We start from the raw sequence: 25,905 nt of genomic DNA, 5'->3' as shown, positions 1-25,905 counted from the left end.
CATGGAGCAATACTGGATAAACTACTATAGGTTAAAGTCAAGTAAGATCAACTGCAAAAAAGCAGCAGCATAAAACAATCCTTACTTTTCAAACTAAAAAAGTAGAGTTGAGAAAAACAAAACAAAACAAAACAAAAAAAACAAGGTTAAAAATACACTCAAGTGTCTTTAAGTGGACACTAGGTCCTTTAATGAGTTTTTAAAGTTACTGTAGATGTATGCAACATCCACTTTTCAGAGTAATATTCTCTCTCTCTCTCTCTCTCTCTCTCTTTTCATTCACTGTGTTTGTGGATGCTCACTGCTGATGTCACAAGAGGGCATTAGGTCCTCTGGAGTTGAAATTACAGGTAGTTGTTAGCTGCCCAAAGTGGGTGTTGGTGAGTAAACTAAGCTTCCCCAGAGGGGCAGCAAGTGCTCTTAACCACTGCACCATTATTTCTCCAGCCCCCAGAGCAAGCATTTTAAGATGGTTAGAAGCAGTAATTCACAGGACTCAAAATATCTGCAAGAATGTTTTAATGGTTCTCTTCATTCTGATCAACTGATAAAGAGAAAAACAAGTTCTAAGTATAGTAAAGGCAAAGATCCCTAGCATAATAGACACATGACAAAGCTCAATCAGTGCACTGACTATACAGTCCTCTAAATGTACACAGTCAACCTATAAACATCTGATTTCAATTCATGTTTTAATTGTTTACATTAATGGCTTAAGTTATATGATATATTTCAAGAACTGCCCTTTAAGGGTTCAACTAAAAAAGGTTAAAATTAAACATTCTACTTTAAACTTTACCAAGGTTAATGTCTTAGTTTTATAAACTGTCTCCCATGTGAAATTTTAACACTAGGAGATGATATGCTAATTATAAAGATCTCTGTACTAGTTTTGTAATTCTGCCAACCTAAAGTTATTTCAAAATAAGAGGTTAGAAAAGACAGATCAACTTAGGATATTAACTCCTTTGTGCAAGCAAAAGATAGGCAAGAAAAATAGCATTTGAGTTTCCCATGCTAAAATGAGTTACCTGTATAAAATATATCTAGGTTTGGCTGCTTTGATGCCATAATAAAAGAAAGGCATGTATCTAATAGAAGTAACTTCTTAGAGATAACAAGGATTTCATTAGCTTTTCTTAATAAATCGACAGAGTAAAAGATTCTTCCTTAAAAATACTCTGTTGCACTTTAAGATAAATTTCACTTCATTTTTATCTAAGTGACAGACAGAGGTTCTGAAAGAAAACAGCAATTAAATAGTCACAGATGTAACCACTGCACAACTGTATGAAAAAATAAAAATAGTGCTGTGCAACCAAGTCTGAGGTTAGAAAACTTCACTTGCTTCAACTGTACCATCCCAACAGACTACTACTATTCAAGGGCAAACAGCCTCAATAAGGAAGTGACACAGGTATAACTAATATTTTGAATCAAATATTTTCAACTTTCCTCGTGTAGAAAACAGGATCTCTTTTCTACAAGAATTCATGTTTAATTAGAAACTTAGACTATTTGGATCCCAGTTCTTTTTTTTTATTTCCAAAAAAGTTTTAGCATGTTCTTGCCTCATTAAAGCTTGAAGGCTAGATTTGTGTTTTTACATCTGTTGACAGATGAGACAGTATCTCTAATAGTTATTTGCTAATAGCAGAATGACAAATACAGGTTGTTCGCTGTATCTAAGGTGCATACTTGCCTGGTGCTTATGGAGTCCAGAAAAGGGAACTCTAAGTGAAATGGAGTTCCTTTAGTATAAGCTGTCATATGGGTGCAAGGAATCAAACTCAACAGTTAGTGCTCTTAAAGGAACTGTCTCTCCAGCCACCGTCCAGATTCTTTATTACCTAATATTCCGACACTACTCCAAATTTCTTTGTAAGAATTCCATTAATACTAAAGAGTTTGGGAAGCAAACACCTTTAACTTGACCTACACATATTTAAGGCACCAATTCACTAAGTTCTGCTGGAGTTCTAACCTTCATATACAACAAGTTTCTCCTTGAGCTGTGCCTCAAAAAGCAACCTATGCATTAATGGTTGTAACTGGCATAAACAAGAAATTCTGTGTCATATACAATTAATGCAAATGAAATATAATACATAACCAATATTAGTAAACTTGTCAAATCTACATTAACATATAACACAGCTGTCCTACCTTTTCTGCAGTGTATACTTCTTTGTCGTCGCCATGACCAAAGCACATGAAACAACTCAAGGGAGGAAAAGTTTATTTTGGCTCACAGTTTCAGAGGATACAGTTTATAATGGCTGTGACGGCAGCACTGAGAGCACGGGACAGAGGTGGTTCACATGCCCTGACTGGAGGCAAGCCGGCAAGGGTGTAGAATCCTTAAAGGCTCACCTCCAGAGAGCCCAACCAGGCCCAACATCCTAAAGGTTGTTCTACAGCCTTCAAAATAGAGCCATAAGTTGGGGGATCAACAGCTCAAAAAAGCCTGCAGGGGCATTCCACATTCAAGCCTCACACATATATATCTTAATATATTTCAACAAAGCTACACGGTCACAATTTTACAGATAGTTTTCATCTGGGATAGATATCATCCCTAAGAGGATTTAGACTATAAATTAGACAAAATTTAGTTAACACACCACAAAACACCTTTAAATAATTAAAAAAGAGACTTTTTAAAAAACATTATTGCTTACTCTTATGAAATGATGAGTTTTAACCAAATTGATACTTCTTAGATATATTTTCTATAGTCTTAAATTATACTGCTTGACAAATACTATAGGCATTAATGTAACCTTCTGACATTAAATTGATTGCAAATGAATCTGTTAGCAGTACCCACAGATGGTGACTACACTGCTTCAAGGTTAGTACTACAGGAAGTAACCACCTCATAGGGGAAACAAATAAATTTTTTCCTTAAAGATATTCAAGAATTACAGTAACAAAAGTTCATGGAAAGGCCAATTAAATTTTTTATATTACACCTTGCTTTACCATTTAAGGGTAACAGCGATATCAGGACAAAAAAAAAAACACCCTTTTATTTCTCTGCTTATAATAATTTATACTAAGATATACTAGAAATATGCTCATGAGTTCTTTTCCTCCCTTCATGTTGGGTAACAACTATGTTTCTGCTAGTGAGGACACTTGAATAATCATCTTACAGAACTCAAAAGGAAGATAAGAGGCACAAACAAACAAACGAACAGACTTTGGCTTTGAAGAACCTCATGATAACCCTAAAATGGAAGATTAAGAACAACAAAAAGATTACAGCAGCAAGCTACTACTTCACCCACACATAAGAATTAAGAATTCTAAAACAAACAAGAGATTTCTGTTTCTCTTCTCATCAATCTGCAATATCTTCTTTTTGTTTCTCCTGCTTTTTGGCTGTGGGCAGTTCAAGACTTGCCCACTGCATGGGCTCTGCCTTTCTCATAGTGATCTCAATCTTTGTTGCAGTCATGGTTACATAACTCCGTTTAACATCAATCACCTACAACATAGCAAGAGGAAAAGTTAATCTGGTGCTTTTATTGGTCTCAGAAAAACACATTTTGCTTTTTCTAATGTGAAAATCAAGCCTCTGAGGCCTTTTTTATGCCATATAAGTATCTTAATAGATATACATGTTAGGGTTATATTCATGAACTTCCATGAATATTCATTCTTAAAATGTTTTCAATCATCAGAAAAAGATAGGTGGATTTGTAATAAATACTTACACCCCATAGTTTCACATTTTGATGAAATTCCTTCTCTCCTTCAAATACAATGTGAACATTTAACTGAAATAGATAAATTGCTATTATTTTGGTGTTAGATATTGTAAACAAGGCCTTACTTAATATACACTAAGCATGTAGTGAGTGAAACACTGAACCACATCCAGTTAAGAGCGATAACTGATCAAATTCATACTCAAGGTTTGTGAAACCAAGTACCAATTATAAAGGTAAGACTGACATTACTTAAGCCATGAGAGAATGTCAATAGAGACAACCCCCCCCTTACTTTAAGAAAATGATTAAGAGAATAGGAAATTAACTGGAAAGTTCATAATGAGAAACAAATATATATTTTGTGAACCTTTTAAGATACTGTATTTTTAGAAAACTTCAGAACTCTACCACACTGTGATTTTCATTTAAAATACCGTTTCTATCAAAGTCATTAGTAACTTTCTACTCAGAACTAAGAACTTTGAGAAAGTATTAACAAATAATGTATTTAATATAATTTTCATTCAGTCAATTAATATACTCACCAGTGTACTATTTGCTTCTACTTGGCTGAGCTCTGGCAGTGAATTTTTAGCATACACTGAGATGGTAACTTCACCCCCAGTTTGATGCCAGTCATGTCTACATGGAACAACTTTTTTCCCCTATAATATAACAAAAACTTTGTAATCTTAAAAACCACCACACTTCAACACATCATCATCAACTTTTTCAAAAGAACTCACTCGGCTAATAGAGAAAAATTTACCATGTACAACTAAGCACTTGTTGTCTCAGGGCAACAACATCTGCAGATACCACCAACACTAAGAGGTTTAAGCAAAAAACTATGATACAAGATATCTCAACAGTTTACTATGTGAGAACACCCTCATTTCTCCAATTTGGTTTTTCTCCTTTAGGGCTAAACTGTTACTGTCCACTTAGGAGATAATTTCACAAGCCTTATTAAACTTTTTTCCATTCATATCCTATAGTACACTAAGTACTGTCATCATCATTCTTTGAAGACAGAAATAAGAAAGGAATTTATTTGGTAAGATAAACAAGACAACACAAGTACTTGAAAGCATGAGAACCTTAAGTTTATTTGTATAAATTAGAGTTTATTTGGATGGTGTTAGGACAGGAACATAGCTCAGTTGGTACTATGCCTGCTTTCTAAGCATAAGGACCTGAGTTTGGAACATCAGCATCCACACAAAAAAGTTCATACATGGTAGTATGATTCTGTAATCCTAGTGCTAAAAAGCTCAGAGAGCCCATATTTCATAAAATAAGGGAGTGACAGAGGAAGACACCAAACATGGAACCATCATACAATGTACACACACTGTCAACCAATAACTATTTCTATGATTATTAAATTATTTTGTCCTTTCACATTAGTATGCAGAAAATGCCACAATTGACAGAAACCATCTTTTGATTGCTGCTATGGAAATGACCATTATTTTCCGGTGGTATACTATGGTATCAGCCAATTTTCCAAAACACAAACAAATTGTGAGTTTTCGAAATAAGAGTAATTTAGCCAGAAAGTTCAGGAAACTCTGAAACACTTGTATTTAAAAGAAGGAAAGAAAAAAAAGAAAAAGAAAATAGTTACATTTCACCAGGAATACACTCTCAAAACTTTGAAACAAAAAGTAAAGCATAATTTATTTATTTAAACTATTTAAGGCTTTGACCTCAGAAAATGCACAGCATACTACACTTTCTGCTAGTAAAACATTTCTGCAAGTTTTATGGTCAGTAATCTATGATCCAAAACCAACAACAGTGAGATACCAAAGATTGAACATATATATCTCTAGCCTGAAAAGTTCATCTTTGAGTTAAAAGGTAAAAGTTTTATGAACCAGAAGGGTTTCTGAACAGTTATCAATGTCAGCATGGCACAAAAGATTTGTTTACATTCATTATGCTATTAAAATAGTAAGATCTAGCATACAAACCCCTATTTAGCAACTAACTGGTTTTCTTCTTTTTAACTTAAAAAGCTTAAGAGAATTATGTTCATAGCCCTAAGATGTTTTGAAAATAAGCCCAGGAAATAGAAACTGGTGCTCTGCAACTCTTTTTTCCCTCCCTTGATCAATTTCCCCAGAGCAGGCAGAGGCATTCAAAGAAATTCCACTGAAAAGTCAACCCTTTGGGCACTAGATGGAGGGACTCTATGTATCTTTCAATGAGTCTGTGGCCAAACAGAATTAGAGGCCTAAATATTGGCTTAGTAACATTAAATTAATAGGAAGTACTTTTATGAAACAATTTTAAAAGTAGGAAAAGGCTGTAGTACTCATTTTTTAATATATATATATTTTAAATTCATTTTGTATGTGTGGGTGCTTTTCCTGCATGTATGTCTGTGTACCACACACATGTACGGTGCCTAAGGAAATGGTGAGTCTTGTGAGTGATGGGAATCAAACTTGGGTCTTTTGCAAAAACAAGTTCTTCCCTATAGAGCCAACTCACCAGCCTTGTGAAACTAATTTTAATAAGACAAAGATCTCTCAATTTCAGCCGGTTTAAAGTATTTCTGAAAAATTATATATGTGCATCAATACACAAAAGTGTTATTTTGTGAACAGGCAGGTATTCTTGTAATATAAACACACACTAATCTCAGATCTTTTAAAAATGACTTAGATGAATACAGCAGGTCAGCAAGTGATTTTGAAAGGTTACTTACTGCATCTTTTTTAGTCCACACGTGTTTCCCTTTTGTACAGCCTTCTTGGGCTAAGAATGTATTAAAATCTGAGGTTTTTCTTCTACAACAGCTCCAATATTTCATCCTTTAAATTAGACAATGAATTAAAATCAGCATTACCATTGTAGCAGATGTAGTTAAGAAATAAAAACTCCAACTTTAAATATGTTCCAACTTGCAGTGGAACCAGTATTTATTCCTAGTGCACGAATTGACTTTGGGAGCCCTCTCCCCCATGGAGGAATATTCTCTCAGCCTCAATACACGGGGGAGAGCCTAGGCCCTGCCCCAAATGATGTGACATATTTTGTTGATTTCCCCCATGGAAGGCCTCACCCTCCCTGGGGAGTGGATGGGGAATGGGACAGGGGTAGGAATGGGTGGGTGGAAAGAGTGTGTGGGTTGGATGGTCGGTGGGGGGCATGGGAGGAAGAGGGAAATGGGATTGATATGTAAAATAAGATTGTTTCTAATGTAAATTAACAAAAGTTAAAAAAAATCTTTCAAGTATTTGTTAGTGAACAGTTAAAATGGATACATTCTAGGGAAACTAATAATTTAAAAAGCAGGGCAGCTTTTTATTGTATTAACTTAGATTTCAAGTCCAGTTTCTCACTGAGAATATAAACCCTAATCCCTCATGAAATTACCAAAAAGTAGTATGACCAAATATTCAAATATTCTAATATTCATACTTCAACAACCCATTAAAGAACATGGAACAGAGTAGAAACTAGTGTTTCCACACAGCAGTCAATCTCACAGAAGGGAAAACTACCGCTACTAACTCGAGAAAAACCCTGCACAGCTAACTAAAAATTACAGACCTCCAGGCATCTGAAGCATGTAGAAACAGCTGAACACTACATATCAATTCTATCATTATATAGAGACAAACTCAAAAATAAGAGTTATGGAAAAGCAAGGGTGTTCCTGGGTAATGGCACTTTACTGCCCCATAGCCAAAAATTCTAATGTCCTAAAAATAGATGCCAGTCCTTTAAGTAATTCAGGTCACATGGTAGGACATGCCTGTAAGTGCTCTACAGGAGACTAAGGCCTGAGTATCCCGAGACAGAGGCAGTCCACACAACCAGTAAAACCCTGCCTCAGATTTAAGAAAAAAATAAATAGAAATAAAAAAGTACAAATAAGATCATACTGAAAAATCACAATGATAACTTAAAAGCTGTAAACCTGTTTTTCTTCTGTGTTTAATGAAGGCAACTGTCCCTGCTCTTTTCTAAGGTTATTGTAAGGATTAAATGATAATGTAGGGCAAAACTTTCCCCAAAACTGCACGGCAATGTTTAAAAATATAAAGGTTTAATATTTTGATCACTACTATAAATATTTTAATTAGGAATGTGTAAGTTACCCCTCATGGAAAATAGGTACTCCAGAATGATATACACAGACTTCGTCTAAACTCTGTAGACCCTGGTATGTCTAAAAAACAAAGAGGAAAACATTAGCCATTTATCTCACACTTGCATTTTATACCTATCTGTAGTACAGTTACACATAAGGCCTTCAGAAAATACTTAAATAACAGCAGCTAAAAGAACACTTGTAAATTGATCAAGGAATGGAGAACGACCCTCTTTTGGACATGACTAAACTCTAGATTCCTTAAAGAAAGCAAAAACAGATTCCTTAAAGAAAGCAAACAGAAAGGTAGGCAACCTACTATACAAGATGCTGACAGCCTTTTAGGCATGAGGTTACAATGAACATGTTGGAAACAAGGGATGTATACTATCCACAAAACAGAATATAGTATACTCTGTGTGGGCATTATCAATTAATATAGGAAATCTAATAAGCAATCCTGGAAGTTTCAGTAGAATGGTGATATTTTATCCCTAACAAATGGCAAAATGAGCTGCAGACCTATATATACATCCATGGTTTGTCCGGAGATCCGGGCCCCACTGCTGCTGTACATGAAGGCTCTACAGACGAATTCACAAAAACTTATGTAATAAAAGATGGATGCAGCTGGTAGTGTATTTTTCTAATTTTGTATTCATATTAACTAAAGTACAGAGGACCAAAATTTTCTGCTTCTTTTTGGAAGTACAAAGTACTAGGTGTTTACCACCTTAAGTACATAAGTTCCAGGATGGTAGAATCTGAACTCACCATTACTGCCACCTAAATGTCTCATTTCTTATCTTATTCAATGGCAGCAAATGTTCTCAGTCAGCCAAATCTGAGTCAGGATGTCTGTCCTCTCTACCTCTAAAGTTTTATCATAAAATCTTGTCAAACTCAATGAAAACACTTTTCAGTTCAACCTCACTCAAGAACTAGCAAATTCTCTTCAAATGCCCTTTGATTAAGAAGCACCTAGTATTTTCCACCACACTCAAGTGTTCCAGATTGAGTAAGTACTTCTGCATGAGAAAATGACTACAATTCAGAAGAAGTATTTCTAAATAAAGCAGAGCACTGGCAATAAAGGAAAAAACAGAAAAAAACTTCATCAATGAAATCATCAGGTCAGTGGATACCAAACAAAACACCTCTGACAAAGAACTTTTAGCTAAAATATATGAATAATTCCTACAAGATTGTTGGGGAATTGATAGCAAAAAGATAGGTGAGATATTATGGACATCAGCCAGAGAGGAAAGAGCTGGTTAGCAGGCATACAAAAGGGCACTCATCCTTGACACCACTGAACTCAAGTACTAAGTGAGAAAACTGTATGCTCTACCAGCATTGCTGAAATAGAAAACACTGATACGACATGTGCCAATGTACAGACAAGTGGATCCAACCCACAAATATTGATAAGCATACAGAATATGCAACCTTTGAAAACTACCTCTACATATCTGCTAAAACCGAACACATACAATTTCATTTCTAGTCACAAAAGTTATACACTAAAGTGGTGTTATTACAAAGAAAAGCAGGAAGGAAAAATCAATTACTAATTGTGGCATACTTTCAATAAGGACATTTACAAAATACCAAAAAGGGCAAGATAGAGGCTATATTCCCTAAAACAAAGCTAACATAAGTGAAAGAAGACAAAGAAAGCAAAATACATGTTGAGAGATATAAAACTTTGAAGAGAAAATGTTTGAAGAGTAGATTAAGATGTGCTTCTCCAGATGTAGAGCCAGAGCCAAGCACCAGACCAAGCTCTGTGAGTCCAGTCGAAGAGAGGGAGGAGGAATTACATGAGTAAGGAGGGTGAGCATTATGATGGAAACCCAGATATAGCTAACCCCAACTTGTGGGAACTCACTGACTCTGGACTGACAGCTGGGGAGCCTGTATGGGACCAAACTAGGTCCTCTACATGTGGTCAACAGCTGTGTAGCCTGGTCTGTTTGTATCCCTAGTAGTCGAACCAGGATCCATCCCTGGTGCATGAACTGGCTTTTTGGGGCCCACTCTGTATGTCTTGCTCAGCCTCTGTGCAGGGGGAAGGGTCTTGGTCCTGCCTCAACTGAACAGTGCCAGGTTTTGTTGATTCTCCATGGGAGGCCTTACCCTTTCTGAGGAGTAGGTGGGGGTGGGTTGGAGAAAGTGGGGGCGGGGTGGGAACTGTGGTTGGAATGTAAAATGAAAAACAAAAAACTTAAAAAAAAAAAATACGATTTTCAATACTGCCATCTTCATTTTGAAAGCCGTCAAGTTTAAACTTGGATTTGTACAAGTTCTAACGAACTTGACTATTTCAATGAAATAGATTAAATATTTCTTAAATCCTCTATAATCTAAAAATATAATTTCTCATCACTAAAGGCACTTAAATTTGGGTATCTCTTAATTTCTACCTATATAAGGAAACAGTATCATAACATTTCCATGATTTTGTTATTACTGCGATCAGTTTTACTAGGTATATCTCCCCCTCCCTATTTTTGGTACCTTTATTAAGTTGAATTTCTATTAGTATTCTGCCACCTATATTGCCTTTCTCACTCTCTTATCAATAGCATACAACTATGAACCCTGTATCCTCTAACAGCAAACTGCCTGCAAGATTGGTACAATAATAGCACAAATATTAGGGCATAATAAACCACCTTTTGATTGGATTCAAGACCTACTCCAGAAGGTGGAATCCACATTTGAAACTTACTGAGGCCAAGAACCTGAGGTAGATAGACCATGGGCTCTGGGGGAAAACCTACTACTTCTCTGCTAAATGAACACAGGGAAAAGACATTGCTATCCCATAGATCACTGAATCACTCAAGTTCTTCAGCGAAGCTTCTTGCAGTTGGTGGGATTTAATACAGAGACAGTTTGACAGTGGGCAGACAGTGGGAAACCTTGGAGCCCTCAGCCATAAATGGGATGTCTATGTAAAATCCTCCCCATTCAAGGCTCAGGAATCTACGAGGAAGAGGTAGAAAGACTGTATGAACCATTGGTGGTGGTTGACTCCAAGGAAACAGCATTTCCAGATATAACAAAACTAATGTACGCATCAACAGAGACTATGATAGCATGCACAAAACTGGAAAAACAAATGGAAACCAGATAAAATTCCAAAAAGAGAAGTGGAAGTGGGCACACCAAACCAAGAAGCAATTTGCAACTGGTACCTGCTGAGAAAGGGGAAAAAAAAAAAAAAAATCAACCAAGCTCCATCCAGGACAGGCTTCATGCTCAGGAGGAGCTGACCAACACAAACCAGATTCCAGTTTGTGTGTGTGTGTGCATTATTTTGTCATGCTTTGGTGATTTATTTATTTATTTAGAGGGGAAAGAAAGAGGGGGGGGAGGGAGGGAGAGAGACAGAGAAAGAAGAGAGAGAGAATATTAAGTCAGGTGGGTAGGGAGGATCTAAAAGGGGTTGGGAGTATGAAAAGAATATTACCAAAATATATTTAATGAAAAAAAATTGAAAATACAATTTAAATTAAAAATTACCCCTTTGGGAACAGAAAGGATATGTGATAGGTAGGGTTTTAGTTGGTGGAGGGAGTAGTAGGGGAGGAGGGGAGGGACTGGGATTGTCTTGTAAAACAATCTTGTTTCTAATTCAAATAAAAAATGTGCAGAGAAAAAAAGTTACCCCTTCACTTACTACTTCTACCTTATACATATGAAGTTATACTTCCATTCCCATTCCACTTTAAGTAAGCAAGGGAATCTCAAACTTTATAGAAAGAAAACAAACTTGCTGAGACCCCCATCTTCACTATCAACTCTAAATGCTCTGGCAGGGATGAAGACACCATTTTTATTGTTATTTCATTATTTTATGAGTTTGGGTGTTTTGCCTGATCGTGTCTATGTACCAAGTGTGTGCCTGGTGCCCAGGGCACCAAAAGAGTGCAATGGATCCCCTGACCTAGAGTTGTAGATGGCTGTGACCTGCCGTATAGTCTGGGTCCCATGGAAGAGGAGTCAGGGCTCTTAATTGCTTGAGATAATTGTGTCCCTTATTTTAAGGACTGAAATAATGTACTCAAAAAAAAAAAAAAAAAAAAAAAAAAAAAAAAAAAAAAAAAAAAAAAAAAAAAAAAAAAAAAACCAAACAACAACAACAAAAAAAACCAAATTGCCCCTGGTAATATCATGACAGGAGAAAAGAAAGTCAAATGGAAAGTTCAGACAATGATGAGTTTATGATAGGTGGGACTAGACTTGGACTGGGACTGCTTAATTATGCATACTCCTAGCCCTCTATTTAAGCCATCTCACTTACACATAATAGCCTTGTGGATGCTGCTGGATCTTTGTCCCTCTTCCCAATTTGATCATATGAATAAAAAGCCTTTTCTGTTTTTCTCAGATTAATTTATGTTTAAATTGGCCTACCAAAGATGGGTGGCCGAACACGGCTTCTTGGGGCATAGGCTGTGACCCTAAGTCCACCAATTACCCAGATTCTTGAAGGCACAATTACTCAAATTATACCATTACACGTATCAGCTATGTGCCAGGCACTGTTCTAAGCACTCAACATACAACAAAACAAGCAAAACCATATTATCATAATCCTCACTACCACAAAGGGAGAAGCTGGTAACTGAAGAAGCCAAGTAACGTAAAAAGTGTTAACAGGAAAAAGCATGAGAGTGTATACAGCAGATAGCTAAAAGATCTCATGATGCTTAACCATACTCCACATTTAATCATTTCGTAGCAACCCACTCTCCAGAATGACACTACCTAGTCTTCTACAACTGTATCCAAGCTGGTTTCTCGTCCTCCACTTTCACTTGAGACAGAGATCTCTTTACCTCTCCCTAAAATGGGCACTGTGGTACACAACCAAAATCCTGAACTCAGCTGAGGGACAGGAATGAAGTCTGAGGCCAGGCTGGGGTAGAGTGAGAACTGCCCCCACCAAGAGCACAAAACACCTCCTGGAAAAGGTAAAGGCTTACTTACCATCATAGTTTGAAGTAGCTCAAACCCTCATCCTGGTTTAGACCTTTCACCATCTTTGTCCATTGCTTTCAGATTATTGCCCAAGACCCTGACGGGAACCACTGTGTTTGATCCATGTATTAAATTTACGTCTGGTCTGCTTGAATTAATTATTCAATGGCCTATTCTGTTCTTCTGCTCACATCAGAAAATACTCCTTAGGGACAGAGGTTTTTGTTGGATACTATTATCTCCATCCCCTAAAACAATGCAGAGCACTTATCAAGTACTTAAGAGTATACCTCAATCAACTTAAAATTGTTCCAATAATTCTATCAGATGTTCCTCTTAGAAAGCCTGTTACTGTATTCATAGCCCTGGTCTGCACCGAAGTGCCTAACATGTAACTAGCCTTCAACTATTCACTAAGTTTAGAGTGAGTTGCAGTCCTTAGCTTCAATATTAAAATTTTACTCCATAAATCCAAAGTTTTATAATATATACCTTTGAACACCCTCCATTTTTACAAGAAGTCCCAATCTTAATTTCATCACTGTCTTCTTCTGCAATGGAAAAAAAAAAAGGTAACATAAGGTTTCATAATGATGTTTTTTTTAAACAAATGGAATAAAATCTGAAACTACAATATTAAAATAGAACCCCACTGTTGTATTAGTCTTAAAAAAATAATCTTTCTATTAAACAAGTCCAATTTAAGGAAAACATCGAGAAAAACAAAGAAGTCCACAGTCTAGTCGATGTGGTAGTGTACACCCCAGAACTTGGAAGGCCGAGGCAAGATGGTTATGAGTTCTAAGACATCCTAGATCACACAGCAGCATCCAAGACAAACTACTGGACAAAGTCTTGTCTCAAAACAAAACAAACAAAAAGCCCTCTTCCCAGGTTTTGCCCATATGCCCCCAAATGATGTACAATGTGTTTTCATTCTACAATGCAGTGCTTATCCAATTTTATAAAAATCTTATACAGCAGAAATAATGGAAGGTATTTTTGCCTCTTGGTATTAGGCAGAGGTCAAATGAATAATAAAATATATTTTATATGATGCACAAAAAATCTGTTAAGAAATTTGATAAAATAATTAAGGGACAATGAGTTTGCATACAGACACAATCAATGTACTGAATGTTCATTCATGGTATTGTTAGCAGTTGAAAATAAAGGAAGTTCTTCCTCCAATGTGCTACATTTTTACACACTCACTGCACTACAGCTATCTCTTTTGAATGGTTTCTTATATTGTAAAAAAAATAAAACAAAAACAAACCAAAAACCCCTGTCTTACCTTTCTTATCTTCTTCAGTCCCTGATGACAGTTTAAGTTTATCAAGTGCTTGTTTGAGGGAAGCAGATATTTTTAATTCCAAGTTTGTCATTGGCTCATCTGGGCTGGAGAATTTTGAAGTTATATTACCATCAATAGACCAAAGGATTTCTTTGTACTTAAAACTGATAACCTTAAACATCTTCCAAATGAAATATTAAGTATTTTACAAACAAATCTACCAACATTTTAAGTACAATAAAATGATTTTTCTATTAAGAAATTAAGTTTCAAAGATTCAAGCCACTGTTAGCATGAAAAGATACTACACAGTGGAGCTATAGGAAGCAAGTAAAGACTAAGAATGTAAACTCTGTGGAAAGGATTGTATAATCCTGTTCAGCTCATCCCCAAGCAAAATTCTGAGCACAACTCCTAAAGCACTAAGTGAAAGCATACTTATTTGTATTAGAGTCAATTAACTTTATGTGGAGAGATGACAGAGACTCTAAAATTTGGATACAACTTTATGACAGTATAAAGCCACAACCATCTTCTAATATTTCATAATGGTATAAGTTTTCATACATAATTTAAGCCTACTCAATAAGCAAATATTAAGTCTACTCATAAATATAGCAATAAAATATAGCATAGGTAATTCACACTGCATACCTAATGACAAACTAGCAAATGTTAATGAAGATGAAGTACACTAAAACAAGTAACTCATATATCAGGTGGATTTTAATAAAACATTTAAGTGATAGAGAGCTAGCTCACTGATTAAGACAACTTATTGTTTTTTCAAAGGATTGGGGTTTAATTCCTAGCACACACACAGTGGATCAAAAATTGTAACTTTGTGCTGGGTGGTGGTGGCGCACGCCTTTAATCCCAGCACTTGGGAGGCAGAAGCAGGTGGATCTCTGTGAGTTCGAGACCAGCCTGGTCTACAAGAGCTAGTTCCATTCCAGGACAGCCTCCAAAGCCACAGGGAAACCCTGCCATGTGTGTCATCGTGTTCCCCCCCCCCAAAAAAAAAACACAAAACACCAAAGTACAAAAATTGTAACTTTGTTTCCAGGAGCATCAAGGATACCAGGCACACAAGTGGTCAGACACACATGTAGGCAAAATATACCTATACAGATTAAATATAATAAAAAATACATTTAATTTTTCTCATAGCCTCAAGTAAAACTTATAAATATACAGTCTATCATTTAAACCAATGGTATTACCTCCTACTATTTTCTAGGAGGCTCTACTAAGATGTAATAAATTCAAAGATGAACTGTATTATAACAGAATTCTTGTCTTTTCCCAGTACGTATTTTTTGAACTGCCTAGTTTTGTGTCTGACAGCTCTTAAGACTGAATTAATAATGCAGGTGGAATAAAAGCATTTTGATCTTTAACTACAGCCTATACCTCTAATTATTAATGAGCAAGCAAACATCCAAAGTTAGGATTCTTATTTTGTGCTATAATATGTAATAGTCTACAAATTTATTTAAGTATAATAAAGTTTGGGAACACTGTAAATTTATAGTGTGAATAAAAGCATCAATTGGTTTTGATGGTTTCTCAGGCTTGTATTTAGAAAGAACTCATCTGGGAGACGAAGCTGGAACAGAAACCCTGTGTTTACATTCTGCAGTTCAAGTTCTGAAATAACCACTAAGTTTGAGGATCTTGTGTTACATGAGTAAACCTATTAATGTGTTTCAAAATAAAATCTTGTTTGAACAGAAGGTGACCACAAACAATCTAATTCTACTTCAAACTGAGCAAAAGCCATTTTTAAAGTATCTTGATAGGCAGGCATCAAGAAATCAATTCAACCTGAAAGTAAAGGTAAGTGATTAGGCCTTTGTTGGCTCTTCAATTCAAACTCTTTGTAGAAAAGTACAATTCTTTTACCGAATTCCACCATGCCACATGAGAAAGATTCACACCAGAAAATGAATGTACACCTTCCCAACTCTGTGTGCATGCCTTCAAAAATTAAAGGGTTATTACCAAAGGAAAAACCATATACAGTGGCCACTATAAATGTCTTTATATGCAATGTCAAAAGGAATTACACCAGCAAATGCCATTATCACAGTGTTACAAATATAAGCAGTATATAGCGTATACCTTGGCCTTTTTATTGCTTCAACTGGTTTAGGGGCTTGAATGATATGTTCCTGAAATTTGGGTTTTAATTCAGACAGTTCCTTCTTCTCTGTAGTCTTGACTTCAGGCTTGACTGGTTCAGGTGGCTTCTCACTGTTATGCCTACCTTTTGTACAGCCCTGTTAGAAGAAGATATTACTGAACAGTTATGCTTTCACCTATTTTACGTATGTATATATGTTTGTATTCTGGGTGTTTTAAAATGCCCTTTCAGATTATGTAAACATGCCAAAGCTCTTTATTAAAAAAGGTATTAGCCTGCAGTCTGAGTTGGTAGAATGCTTCTCTAGCATAAGTCTGGCATAGTGTCTGTATTTGAAGGCTGGAAGGTCAAGAGTTCAAGGTCATCCTTGGCTATATGTGGGCTTTGTGAGGCCCTGCCTTAAAACAAAAAAGTTTCAATCTAAGCTTCAACTTTCTATTAAACTGAAATATGACCTTAACTCAAATAATCTTTTAAAATTTATTTTTCTCATCTATAATATAGATGTAACTTCCTTTCTTGGTGCCATATAAACAATGAACCATCTCATCGGTGTCTTGATAAAATTAACTGCCTCTAATTGAAAATGTTATCATTGCCTGCCTATAACTTCCTTCCTTCTTCTCGGGACTACTAAAATCAACAATGTAAAATGACAAATGAATAGTTAACATAATAAAATCTTATTCTCTAAAGCAAACAATGGATTTTAGAGGCTATGAAAGAGTTGAGTCCCCTTTGTATAAAGTATGGTACAACCTGATAGCTGAGTTAATGGCTATCAGTGATCTCACTGCTCCATCTGAAGTCTAGGAGGATGTACTTTTAGAAAAATAATAAACAAACTAGTACTTACTACAATGCTTAGGAAGTCAGAAAAATCAGTTGTTCTTCTCTTACAGCAAGACCAACCCTATAAAACAAAGAAAAACAACAAACAAACCATTAAAACTGTGTTGTACTTATTTCCCTGAATCGTTACATTCTACAGTTTGTTACAGCCAGTCCAGTTTTTGGAAGGTGTTTCCTATCACATGATTTTTTAAAATAATTAACTAATCAAAACAGAAAATCAGAAGCTGCTTTGTTTAAGAATATTATTTGAGTTTTAAGAAAAGAAGTTTTTAAACACCATCTATTGCACTATGGATGTAACTCTCTGGAACTGTTGCCTATTGAGCACAAGATCCCAAGTTCAATTCCCAACAACCTCTCCAACTCATGCGTTTAAAGGATCTGAGGAACAAGGTGATTAACTTGGGGGAAAAAGACGTATTAAGTAACAATTACAAAACTGTAGTTTCTAAAGAAACTCACCTTTCAGCCAGAAGCAAGTGAGGTAAGTGAAGTTTTAACAGACTACCAAGTGACTCTTTGGGATTAAAGTAGGGAGTTTCAAAACTAGGAAAGGAGACAGATGTCACCTGTTGTAATGCTCATTCTGCCTACCAAGTTAAAAAAATGCCAGGACAGAACACTTGGAATGAATTATCAGCAGGGCAGCATTTAGGTGACACAGAGCGAAATATGCTCATAGTTAAATTAATAAATGAATTTAGTGGTATACCATCTCAAACATACATCTTTGGCTTTGGGTATTAAGAGCAGCCCTTGACTCGAGAAAGTTAAACCAGTAACAATAAAGTAAGGCTCAATAATTCCTCTTTGGTAAGGTAGGAAAGTAGCTGCCTACGTGTTTTAAAGCCTTCATCATCTTCATTCTTTCTTAACCCTCAACAAAAGTCAAAAGGAACAAAGAACAAAGGCCCCTGGGTCTGATGCTCTCTCCTTGCACTGCTTGCCTCACTGCACCCGGTAAGTTGCACTATTGGTTCTTTCATTGTACTCTGGTTTTTATTAAAAGGCACAGTGCCATTGAAGAAGGAGTCTAATTTTAATTGACTCGGGAAAAAAAAAGATAGTTTAGTGAAGGTGGCTCTTAGTTACTGATTTTAATTCTTTTTTTCTTCCATTTTTTATTTAAATTAGAATAAGCTTGTTTTACCTGTCAATCCCTGTTCCCTCTCCCTCCCCTCCTCCTGTGCACCGATTTTAATTCTAATGTAGGAGAGAGTAAGGAAATAGAAATACAATATCCCTGTATCTCCAAATTCATATTTTTCATGTGGACCAGCCTCTGAAGGGATAGAAGTTTTGGCAGTTAATTTTTTAGCAATATAAGTATTTCCATGTTTCTTGCCTGCTCTTAGAAAGAAAAATTAAATACCCTCTAATTTATTTTTTTCCTTTTCTTGTGAACTATGGAATAAGATGCACATAAGCCAATTACCACAATCTTATAGTGTTTAAAGAGTGTTGATATTATTCAACAAATGTATCTCTAAGAGAGTTTTACTGACTTAATCGCTCGCGCACATGCATGCATGGCTGCGTGCGTGCGTGTCAGAGAGAGAGAGAGAGAGAGAGAGAGAGAGAGAGAGAGAGAGAGAGACTTAGCATTTAACTGGTACCTGAAAAAAATGCAAACAAATGTGCAAGCAGCTAAGTCTATGTTATCTGCTCAGGTCTAGGTGAGGAAACAAGGTTCCAGAGAGCCCTTTGTCTAGCTCCTGCTTTGATCTTTTCAGCCTCTTTAACAGTGTGTGTTGAAGTTATGTGTGTTGAAACTGATCATGAAGGTGTATTTCTCTTTCTTGCAAAAGAACTGTTTCTTGACTGCTTTTCATTTACTTCTTATTGTACTTTTCTTACTATTTTCTCCTATTTCCTAACCATAGCAGTTTTTCCCATTTTTGTTCCTTAAGTACATTTGTGTCCTCAAGTTGTCACCTCTAGTTCAGTGATTTTTTTTTTTTTTTTGGCATCTTTGTATGTAATGTCCTTATATGTCCTACAAATAACATCAAACCATTCTTAACCTGAAGTATTTTTATTACTCTCATTTCTGTAGTTGTGTTGGTCTTTATTATCTCTGTTCATTGTGTGTGAATGTGTGTAAGGGTAGAGGCCAGAGGTTAACATCTAATCGTCCTCTGCTCTCCACCTAACTTTTTTGGACAAGGTCTCTCTCTCTCACTTTTTTTTTTTTTTTTTGGACAAGGTCTCTTACAGAACTTGGAGCTTGCTAATTCATCTAGATTAGCTACACAGAAAGGCCCAAGGACCTACTTTCTGTGACCAGGGTTAAAGATAGGCCCTTCACTTTGATTTTATGTAGGTGCTGGGGATCGAAATTTAGGTCCTATGCTTGGAGTGACGTCAGTATCAGCCTTTCTCCAAACTCTTGTTGTATGTTGGTATTCTATAACTATGTATTATATACTTCAGCTTTCCACGACTGCTATGGCCAAGATCCCATGGCCCACTAAGTTTCAGGAAATACAAGCACTGACAGAAAGCCACTAGTTTCCTATTTAACAAAATGAGTATTTAAATTTCTATTGACAATAAACAATGTTATAAGGGGAAAATATTTTAATATTCAAGGAAAGACAGTAACCTTATGCTTACATATTTAAATTTAACTTTCTTTAAAAATGTATGAGTTACTGAGAACTTGCCTATCACTTTATGAATTTTAAAAACGTAACATGGAAAACTTGAGCAAAACAAAAACACATAAAAAAAAAAAACCCACCATTGTACTACTTCTCTGATTCTTCAGCTCACCAAGGAAGTAAAGGAGAAAATATGGTACCATGTTTCCAGTAAAACACTCCAACTAAAGAAGCATTAAACATCTGAAACAACCAATTTAATACCCAGATGAAGCCATTCTTATTAGCCAACAGAGACAGACTAAAGACTGAGACCAATATGACTGCTTTTATTTAACTTCCAACTTAGGAAGGGAATACACCATTAGGAAAATGGGTAGAGATATAAATAACTTTATAACTGGAAAATATCACTGTCTACTAGCTTCTGTCTTTAAAGAATATGCTTAAAGCACCCAAAATGGCCATTAAGAAAAACTGAGAAGCTAAGGGAGGAAACCAAAAAAAGTATATCTTTAAGTTTATTATGTAAATATAAAGGAACTGAAAAGTATCTTGTTCCTACCTTCAGGGCATCATGAAATACAGGTACACCTGGGTGGTATGTGCAAGCATCTGGTCAGAAACAGAAAAAGAAAACAACATAGCTGTTTATTATTAGAAGTTTATGAATCACTCCTTCAGGTTGTTAGGGTTTGATCCTTTTTCCAAATGCAGGTAAATTATTCTTAACACGTCATTAATTCCTTGTATTAAAAACAGTAAGAGTTAAATCTCTAAGTGCATGCTACAGGAATAAAAGTAATCCAGAACTGTTCAAGAATAACATTCGAGAATATTCTAGATCAGTGGTCTCAACCTTCCTAATGCTGGGACCCTTTAATATAGTTCCTCATAGCTGGGTGGTGGTGGCGAATACCTTTAATCCCCGCATTTGGGAGGCAGGGGCAGGCGGATTTCTGAGTTCGAGACCAGCCTGGTCTACAAGAGCTAGTTCCAGGACAGCCTCCAAAGCCACAGAGAAACCCTGTCTCGAAAAACAAAACAAATATATATATATATATATATTTCCTCATGTTTTGGGGACCCCAACCACAAAATTATTTTGTTTTTTACTTCATAACTGTAATTTGGCACTGTTATGAATCATAATGTTAATATCTGTTTTCCAATGGGTAACTCAGGTAAAAAGGGCCGTTTGACCCCCAAAGGGGACGTGACCCACAGATTGAGAACCACCGTTTTATATTCCTTCATCTTTGTAGTAAAGTTTGCTTAATACTAAACGTTAAGTCCTAATGATTCTGGCAATATTTCTTTTTTATTCTCTAAAAATTTCATACATGTATACAAAGTACCTTAGTCACACCCACCTGCCTCACTTGTACCCCACCTACTCCCACCAACCCATCTCCTTTCCCCAGAACTTCAAGCCCACTGTGCCCAACTCCCACTGCCTGTCTATATGCATACACACTTCACTAGCTAGCCATTCCTGGGAATAAAAGTCCCTCCTTCCCCAGCAGCCATCAACTGCCAACAGTGGTTCAGTTTAGCTTAGGGGAACCACAGACTTCCCTTCCCACTCTGTGCTGGAATATTTGAATTAGATGATGTTGTATTGTGCAGTCTTGTGTAGGCAAGCACAGCTGCTGTGAGTTCATGTATGGAACAGTCATGTCATGTTGAGAGCACAGAATTTCACAGCACCCCTTCCCATCTTCTGTTTGGCCATATCTCAATTATCTTTTCAGAAAAATATCAAACTTCCACATACTTAAACCATAAAAATTGCTCGAGAGTCTCTAAAATGGTATTTTTTAAAAAAATTGACTCAGCATTTTAATAACTACTGTAATATCAAACTGTTGCATTAGCATTCTTAACAAGTAATTCCCAAATACAAACCAGAGTTGAGTTCTATAGTCCAAGTTTCAATAACCATTCATCACTTTGTGTTTCCAGTCTCTCTACATATTACAGAATAACTCTCATACAAAATATGTCTATTATCACTGGCAATGTGGAGTATTTTGTTTATAACAGACACACTTATTATCTGAAAATACAGTACCATTAGGTTAGACAAAGCCAAATTACTCAGTTCCTACTTCACTCAACCTTCCAAGTTTAATTTTTAATTCCCTACAATATGATTTCTGGTATTGCCTTGAAACTTCTCCTACCCTCTACTAATATCTAATATTACTTCCTTAGTAAGTGCTGGTTATGTGTACACAATACTAGCTAATGGAATGGAGTAAGAAGAAAACCCACAAGTTACAGAAAGGCTACTACATACAGCAGAGTTAGAATAAGGAAGTGGGTACGGAAATGTATATGCAAAGACATGAAGCTGAGAGGGGAATGCCAGATCATTTAATGTACAATCACTGCCATAAAGTATACAATGTATACACAGCCAGACATAAACAGTCCAGGATATCAGGATTTTCACCATGTAACCAGCATGAATGAAATGTGAAAAATCACTAGTGTCAAGAGGAAAGGACAATTGGATGGACAACTCCTTCTCTTGCATTTATCAGGTTTACCAGTTTGCTGAAATTCATGTTTAACGATATAAAGTTATAACAGATTAGCGGCTCTAAGAGCTTCTTTTTTCTCCAGCTAGGTTTAGCTGAAATTTTCAGTTGTCACTGGTAGCTGCTGTGCGGCTTGTAACCGAGTGTCTACTTTAGAGTACTTAACACATGCAGATTACTATTCTCATTTTTAACTATTTTTAATTTTTACTATTTTTAACACATATTGGATCACACACTAAAATGTCCTATGATCCTGAAGAGTCTAACTTTTGTATACAAGGAAAAACATAACTAACAAAAATAAACTTAAAAAAGATGAAATAGGGGGCTGGAGAGATGGCCCAGCAATTAAGAACACTGGCTATTCTTCTAGGGGACCCTGGATCAATTTCCAGCACCCAAGTCCCAGATCACAAGTATCTGTAACTCCAGTTCCAAGGGATCTTGACACCTTCACACAGACATATATGCTGGCAGATGAAACACCAATGTACATAAAATAAAAATGAATATATTATTTTTAAAAAAGAGATGAAAGAAGTCAGTAACATGGAAATTATACCACAGCATTAAGAAAGGGAAGAATGCACACAGACTCACAGCTTCTTCTTTTTTTTTTTTTTTTTTTTTGGTTTTTCAAGATAGGATTTCTCTGTAGCTTTGAAGCTTATCCTGGAACTCCCTCTGTAGATCGTGCTGGCCTAGAACTCATAGAGATCTGACTGCCTCTACCTGTGCTCCCAAATGCTGGGATTAAAGGTGTGCACCACCACTGCCAGAAAATGACTTACAGCTTCTTACAAATAACACATCCATCACTGTACTCCTTGACAACATATGACCATATTGACACCTTCAACATTACCCCTTTAATTTTTAATGTCAATGTATGTTATTCCCATTCCAAAATCCTTTCCCTTAAATCCAGTGTTACCAACTGCCATTCATTCAATGAATTTACTTGGCATTAATCCCTAGATTCTAAAACAATTCCCACTTTGCTAAAGTAAATAATGTTTTCACCAGGTGACTGGAGTTCCCTGCAGTATGTGATGCTGTTAACAGCCGCAAACTGATGACTGTTTATTTACTTGTGTGTCTTTCCTAGCCTGGTTTATCTTTTCTAGGTACTACACCATTCTACACAGAGACTAACTTCCAGTAACAAGCTGGTATGTCTCCTGAACTTTGAACCAGAATCTAGTACCATAAAAACATTGCCCCATGCTATAAGGCATCAATGAATTTAGTATTAACGTAGAATGTGCACATAACCAAGGCAGTTTACCAAGTGCTGTTGCCTGGCTTCATCTTTTCCTTTAAGTCCTGTACCAGTCTTATTTCGAAAGAAGTCACCGGTTTACTGTGGTACCAAGATAAATATTTTAAACACCTCAAACGTGAAAAAGATCTTTAAGGTACTGGTTTTAAACTCTTTCACAATGCTCAATTGTGTTACTAACACGCGGAGCTCGGGTCTGCAATGCGATACTTCACAGTGTCGCTCAGTTATGTAACAAGGTGACAGTCCAATACCTTGCATATAAAAAGTGTACTATGTTAGGTGAACCTGAGATAAGTTTTGTCACTTTGCACAACAGTCTCGCAATCTGCATAATTATTCCACTCACTAATGAGACTGACTGGCACCTCTGTTTTCACCCAGCACAGGTGCTTTTTTTTTTCACTGTTCATTCTCAACTAGACCACGCCGGTTTTGAAGGAGCACCACTGGGGCTAATTTCATGCTGGTTGGAGTGGTTTAAAACTGCAGGCCCCAGCAAAAGTATACCGAAAACGTTGCTACTGTGCAACGGATGTGTAAAAGTCATTTCCGCAATCAAGCACAGTTCATTTAGAAAGCAAGTAATTTACAGGAGAGGAGGCTGAATGAACACGTGACAGTACGCTTTTCACTAGTACTCAAATGCAACCAAAAGTCCAAGGCACGAATGATCCACTGCCCACCACTATGGACCTCTCACGACCAGGAAATCAAGGCCATGACAAAGCGTTAACCGGGTCAGGTTAGCCCTGGAACGGAGGAGATGCCCTCCGTGGAGATGAGGGCCACCGGGGACACTGAAGCAAGCTGCCGGCCCTGCGCTCCTAGGGAGGGGCAGACACACGTAGATGCTCCCGGGAGCGGAGCGGCGTGAGGGCCGGGGTCGGGGGCCGGGGCCGGGGAGCGGCGGGAGAAGGCTCCCGCCAGGGTCCTCCTTACCGTCTGCGTTAGCCTCGGGGTCGAAACGCTGGCCGCAGCCGCGGTTGTAACACAGAAGCGCCATTCCGTTTCCTAGGTGAAACCCACACCACCGGGACGACAAGGAAACCAGCACGCCAATTGCCGCACTACGGTGCAGGCCGCCGCCGGCTTCCGGAAGCCGCCGGTGCCGCTTCAGGAATTTTCGCGAACGTTCGAGTTGCACAGGCGCAGAAGAGACTGGAAGAAGGGTCGGAGCCTAGCGCTTGGCGGTCGATTCCCCGCCGGACTCCCTCAGTGAGCGCAGTGGGTGGACCCGGACAGTTATAGATGAGACACCCATGGGCGGAAGCGGAAGGCCCGGCGAGCCTCGCTCCCTTTGTGGCCCGCATCGTCCTGGGAGCTGACAGTGGCGTGTGTTGTGCAGCTCTTGGACAGGAGGCAGTGGCGAGCCAAGTCCTCAGCGCAGAGGCGCTCGCCTGGCGGAGGGCGAGTGAGGAGGGAAAAGGACCGCCCGTTTAACCGGCCCCCGATCCAGATCTGCGCATCCTCACGACCAAGGTTCTTCCCGCACTGCCAGTAACTGAAGAAATGGGTTCAGTCACTTTAAAAATACACAGCACTTGAGGATGAGAAAGAATTGTGGCTCAAGTGCATTCCGAGAACTAATCACAATTCTAAGATGAAATTTCACATTAGCTGCCACTTAACTTACTGTTCAGTCAGTGGGTCGGTCTCATAAAGTACAATCTCAAGTTTTCAGTGTACAAAACACAGCATTACATTAATAGACACCTTGCAAACAGTGTTTTCCTGAGCACATACTTTCTATAATAGCAGTTTTGATGATAGACACACAAAAAAGATGTGTACTTTTCCAACGATCCCAAGTTTATTATTAATGCAGACCTGCTCACAATCTTCCCATCCCAATAATAGACTTATCACTTCCCATATCCTTTTAATGACTAGAAATATCAAATTTGTGTATTTCTCCAATACAAATAAAACGATGTATTCAGTTAACCTAAGATGATTTTCATTTTATGTCATTGTCAACTCATTTATATAGTTATTGTTATGGATGATGGAATAGTTTGTTGAATTCTGTCACTTACATGTTGCCCTATAACCTCACCAACTTAATTGTGCCTAAGTCTATAATCAATTTATTGTGTATTGCTTTTCTTCCCCCTAGGAAGTAGCTAATAATGTGTAAAATACGTTTGTTTTTTGTTTTGTTTTGTTTTGTTTTTTTTGTTTTTTTTGAGACAGGGTTTTTCTGTGTAGCTTCCCAACTCACCCTGGAATTCGCTCTGTAGACCAGGCTGATCTCGAACTCCCAGAAATCAGCCTGCCTCTGCCTCCCAATTCCTGGGATTAAAGGTTTGCACCACCACTGCCCAGCTAGGGAATAAGCCTTTTAAGTC

The 25,905-nt window shown here is 37.2% G+C and overlaps 1 protein-coding gene across 1 annotated transcript; it reads right to left on the bottom strand.

Moving 5' to 3' along the window:
* Positions 1–504: 504 nt before the first annotated feature.
* On the bottom strand, positions 505–24,712 carry Chordc1 (cysteine and histidine rich domain containing 1). The gene is made up of 11 exons (XM_027410880.2): positions 24,497–24,712; positions 20,289–20,338; positions 17,122–17,178; positions 16,244–16,401; positions 14,120–14,223; positions 13,315–13,373; positions 7,838–7,908; positions 6,439–6,544; positions 4,265–4,384; positions 3,723–3,785; positions 505–3,493 (listed from the first exon to the last, which is right to left on the bottom strand). The coding sequence occupies exons 1-11, from the start codon at positions 24,558–24,560 to the stop codon at positions 3,347–3,349; spliced, it is 999 nt and encodes a 332-aa protein (XP_027266681.1). The 5' UTR covers positions 24,561–24,712; the 3' UTR covers positions 505–3,346.
* Positions 24,713–25,905: the final 1,193 nt, after the last annotated feature.

This window comes from Cricetulus griseus, chromosome 4 (genome assembly GCF_003668045.3).
Source record: "Cricetulus griseus strain 17A/GY chromosome 4, alternate assembly CriGri-PICRH-1.0, whole genome shotgun sequence".
Classification (NCBI taxonomy): Eukaryota; Metazoa; Chordata; class Mammalia; order Rodentia; family Cricetidae; genus Cricetulus; species Cricetulus griseus.
This window is presented reverse-complemented; position numbering and strand designations above follow the sequence as displayed.